The sequence below is a fragment of the Mandrillus leucophaeus genome, unplaced genomic scaffold, assembly GCF_000951045.1.
Source record: "Mandrillus leucophaeus isolate KB7577 unplaced genomic scaffold, Mleu.le_1.0 Scaffold86, whole genome shotgun sequence".
Lineage (NCBI taxonomy): Eukaryota > Metazoa > Chordata > Mammalia > Primates > Cercopithecidae > Mandrillus > Mandrillus leucophaeus.
In genome coordinates this window covers 2,296,843-2,301,580 of record NW_012109363.1, presented here as the reverse complement: position 1 = coordinate 2,301,580, position 4,738 = coordinate 2,296,843, and the positions used below count along the sequence as shown (strand labels likewise).

The 4,738-nt window shown below is 49.2% G+C and overlaps 1 protein-coding gene across 1 annotated transcript in view; it reads left to right on the top strand.

Annotated features, from left to right (window-relative positions):
• The first annotated feature begins 3,520 nt into the window (after window positions 1–3,520).
• TNFRSF10A (tumor necrosis factor receptor superfamily, member 10a) overlaps window positions 3,521–4,738 on the top strand; it is a 60,870-nt gene continuing 59,652 nt past the window's right edge. Inside the window, exon 1 of the mRNA XM_011968852.1 lies at window positions 3,521–4,198. Within this exon, the coding sequence (XP_011824242.1) occupies window positions 3,893–4,198 (306 nt within the window). The 5' untranslated portion in view covers window positions 3,521–3,892. The remainder of the gene's footprint in view (window positions 4,199–4,738) is intronic.

Genomic DNA, 4,738 nt, shown 5'->3' with positions numbered 1-4,738 from the left:
TTTTTTTTTTTTTTTTTTGAGACATAGTTTCACTCCTGTTGCCTAGGCTGGAGTGCAATGGCACGATCTTGGCCACCACAACCTCCGCCTCCTGGGATCAAGTGATTCTGCTGCTTCAGCCTCACGTGTAGCTGGGATTACAGGTGCATGACACCAGGCCCAGTTAATTTTGTATTTTTAGTAGAGACGGGGTTTCTCCATGTTGGTCAGACTGGTCTCGAACTCCTGACCTCAGGTGATCCACCAGCCCCGGCCTCTCAAAGTGCTGGGATTACAGGCGTGAGCCACTGCCCCCGGCCTAATTTTTGTATTTTTAGTAGAGGTGGGGTTTTCCCATGTTGGCTAGGCTGGTCTTAAACTCCTGACCTCAGGTGATCCACCCGCCCCAGCCTCCCAAAGTGCTGGGATTATAGGCATGAGCCACCATGCCTGACCGGTGTATAACATTTTTTTAAATGTTTGATTCAGAGCCAGGCATGGAGGCTCACATCTATAATCTCAGCATTTTGGGAGGCCAAGGCAGGTGGATTGCTTGAGCCCAAGAGTTTGAGGCTAGCCTGGGCAACATAGCAAGACTCCATTTCTACAAAAAAACAAGAAATTAGCTGGGCATGGTGACATGCAGCTGTAGTCCCAGTAATTTGGGAGGCTGAGGCAAGGGGATAACTTGAGTCCAGGAGTTCAAGGCTGAAGTGAGCCATGATCAAACCACTGCTCTCCAGCGTGGTAACAGAGCAAGACTGTCTTTAATAAATAAACAAATTATAAATAAAAATCGATAAATGTTAGATTCAGTTTGTTATTATTTTGTTGAAGATTTTTGCCACAAAATGTATAAGGGATATTGGTCTGTAGTTTTCTTTCTTGTGGTATCTTTGCCTGACTTTGGTGTAAGGACAGTATTGGCTTCACAGAATCATTTAGGAGGAGTTCCCTCCTTTTCACATCTTTCAGAAAACTTGGTGTTGATTTTTCTTTTTTTCTTTTCTTTCTTTCTTTTTTTTTTTTCTTTTTTTGAGACAGAGTCCCTCTCTGTCGCCAGGCTGGAGTGCAATGGTGCAATCTCGGCTCACTGCAACCTCCGCCTGCTGGGTTCAAGCGATTCTCCTGACTCGGCCTCCCGAGTTGCTGGGACTATAGGCATGCACCACCACATCCAGCTAATTTTTGTATTTTTAGTAGAGGCGGGTTTTCACCATGTTGGCCAGGATGGTCTGGGTCTCTTGACCTTGTGATCTGCCCACCTCGCCTCTTAAAGTGCTGGAACTACAGGTGTGAGCCACCGTGCCCAGCCAATTTTTCTTTAAATATTTGGCCGGACACAAATCTGGTCCGGGGAAGTTTTTGATTGTTGATTCAATCTCCTTCCAGTTATGTCTGTTCTATTCTTCTGTTTCTTATCAGTACTGGTAGGTTGTGTGTTTCTAGAATTTGTTCATTTTAGCTAGATAATTGTGTTTTTTGGCATACAGTTTTTCATAGTACTCTCTTCTAACCCTTTTTATTGCTATAGAATCAGTAATAATGTCCCACTTTCATTTCTGATTTTAGTAATTTGAGGATTCTTATTTTTTAATAAATTAAGTCGAAGATTTCTCCATTTTGTTAATCTTTTCAAAAATCAACTTTTGGGCTTATTTTCTTTACTGTTTTCGTATTCTCTTTATAAAATAATCTCTCCTCTATTTTTTTTTATTTCCTCTGTTCCGCTACCTTGGATTTAGTTTATTCTTCCTTTTCTAGTTTCTTAATGTGTACATTGTTTATTTTAGATCTTTTTTCCTCTTTGATATAAGCATTTACCATGATAACATGTCCTCTTAGCACTGCTTTTACTGCATCCTGGAAGTTTTAGTATGTTGTGGTTTTTGCTTCACTTATCTCCAGATCTTTTCTAATTTCTCATATGAGATCCTCTTTGACTCGTTGGTTATTTAAAAGCTTGATTTCTACATGTGTGAGTTTACTCTTTTCCTTCTGATGTTGATTTCTAGTGTCATATTGTGATCAGAAGTTTTAATTTGTTATTTTAAATTTATAAAGAATTACTCTGTGGTCTAACTTATGGTTTATCCTGGAGAATATTCCATGTATCTTTGAGAAAAATTGAATGCTTCTGTTTGTGGTGAACTGTTTTTTATGTCTTTTAGTTTCCATTAGTATGTAGTGATGTCCAAGTACTCTACGTCCTTATTTATCTTCATTCTGATTGTTCTATTTTTGAAAGTGAGACAATTGAAGTCTCCAACTATTATTATAGTAGTGTAAATTTCTCCCTTCAATTCTGTTTATTTCCTGTATTATGAACATGATGGATTGGATAAAAGGAATTGAGTGAAACAGAACTTTTAGTGGGAGGTTTTATTTTATCTGACTAGCAGTTAGGGAGTGTTTACTGTGTGCTGTAGCTATTGGTGTCAAAGGATAAAATTTCTTTTTCTTTTCTTTTCTTTTTTTTTTTTTTGAGACGGAGAGTCCCTCTGTTGCTCAGGCTGGAGTGCAGTGGCTCCATCTCTGCTCACTGCAACTTCCACCTCCTGGGTTCAAGCAGTTCTTCTGCCTCAGCCTCCTGAGTGGCTGGGATTACAGGCATGTGCCGCCATGCCCGGCCAATTTGGTTACAAAGTGACAGGGTTTCAGCATGCTGGTCAGGCTGGTCTCAAACTCCTGACCTCGTGATCCGCCCACATTGGCCTTCCAAAGTGCTGGGATTCCAGGTGTGAGCCACCGCGCCCGGCTGAAAAAAAAGTCTTTTCAACAAATAGTACCGGAACTCGGTAAAATATGGAGAAAAATGAACATCAATCAGCGTCCCCTTTCTCTTACCCACTCCTCAGCCCCAAGGTCGCCCTGGGAGCCCTTCGCAGGCAGGACCGTGACTCGCCTGGCTTTCGGGGGGCTGATTTTCCGCTCCCTGGGCCCGCGAAGCGCTGGGTGCGGAGGAACTGCTGGAAAGGACCTGCCTCCACGTGGGACTGCCGCCAAGTCGCATCCCTGTCATGCACCAGGTAGTCCCCCATGGTTTAAGAACTTTCAAGACTCTTAACAGATTAGGAAAATCCAGAGGAAAGGCAGAATTGGGTCCCTCGGGCTTGCCTGACACTAGAACAGTGGAGTTGAGGTGACATTTCACTGGCATGGAAACCTGAGACCAATAGCAGGATGTGCCAGGCTCGGTGGCTCACGCTTGTAATCGCAGCACTTTGGGTGGCCAAGGAGGGCGGATCACGAGGTCAGGAGTTCGAGACCAGTCTGGCCAAAACAGTGAAACCCCGTCTCTACTAAAAATACAAAACTTAGCTTGGCGTGGTGGCGGGCGCCTGTAATCCCAGTTACTCAGGAGGCTGAGGCAGGAAAATCGCTTGAACCCGGGAGGCGGAGGTTGCAGTGAGCCGAGATTGGGCCACTGCACTCCAGCTAGGCGACAGAGCTAGACTCCATTAACAACAACAACAAAAAAAGGCAGGGTGAATCACTCGCCCGGTAGTGACGCAAGAGGCCGTAGAAGCCTCTTAGAGGCCAGATTCCGCGGTGGCGGCCTCTGTGCCCTTCATTCCGCTACCCATCCGTCCACCGAGTGCCTGCTAGTCGCCAGGAATCCGGCCACGGAGAGACTGAGGTCGACTCCCGACCGAGAAGCCTCGCGCTGGGACCAGTCGTTTTGACAGTGGCAAAACGACTCCGAACGCAGCAGCATCCACGCGGCGGCGGTGTTTGAGGAACAGAAGCTGAGGGCGGCGAGGGCGGTCACAGAGGAAGGAAGTTCAGGGTTGGCCAACAGGAGCCGCAGGTGCCCCGAAAAGGGGGCGGGGTCAGGGTTGCCCTAAACTCCGAATGCGAACTTCTGTCTTATCACAGCCAAGCACGCTGCTTCTTGGATTGAGCTGGCAGGATGGCGCCACCACCAGCTGGAGTAAAGCTGGGCGCGTTCCTGGCAGTGACTCCGAATCCGGGGAGCGCAGCGAGTGGGACAGAGGCAGCCACAGCCACACCCAGCAAAGTGTGGGGCTCTTCCGCGGGGAGGATTGAACCGCGGGGTGGGGGCCGAGGAGCGCTCCCTACCTCTATGGGACAGCAGGGACCCAGTGCCCAGGCCCGGGCACGGCGCGCCGTAGGACCCAGGTCGGCGCAGGGAGCCAGCCCTGGGCTCCGGGTCCACAAGACCCTCAAGTTTGTCGTCGTCGGGGTCCTGCTGCAGGTGAGTCCCCATCGCGGTCCTGCCTGGGGAAAAGCGCACCTGGCACCGGGAGGGGGCAGGGAGAGAGGGGGACACGGCGGGGGTGCCTGGCCCTGGTCACTCGTGGCGGGGCATGTCCGGGCAGAGGAGTCCGTCGTCGAAGTCCGAGGAAGAGCGGGGTCCCCGGGGCCAGGCAGGAGCGGCCGGGGCCTGGAGGGAGCAGAGCCCCCTCCCGCAAGAGTCTGGGCCCGGGGACTCCACCACGTTGGCTGCTGCCTAGCGCGGCTCCCTCCTCCCCATACTTCAAGATGTATCGGGACGTTTCAGAATCGATAGAGCTCAAGTGTGTAAACTTCCAAGCCACCTCCGAGCCACACCGGCTGCGTAAATGGGGAGCACCATTCTCCTCCCCACTCCCTCATTCTCTCCCCACCCCCATCCTTCTTTTCTCTCTCTCTCTCTTTTGAAACGGAGTCTCGCTCTGTCGCCCAGGCTGGAGTGCGTTGGCGCGATCTCGGCTCACTGCAACCTCCGCCTTCTGGGTTCAAGCGATTCTCCTGC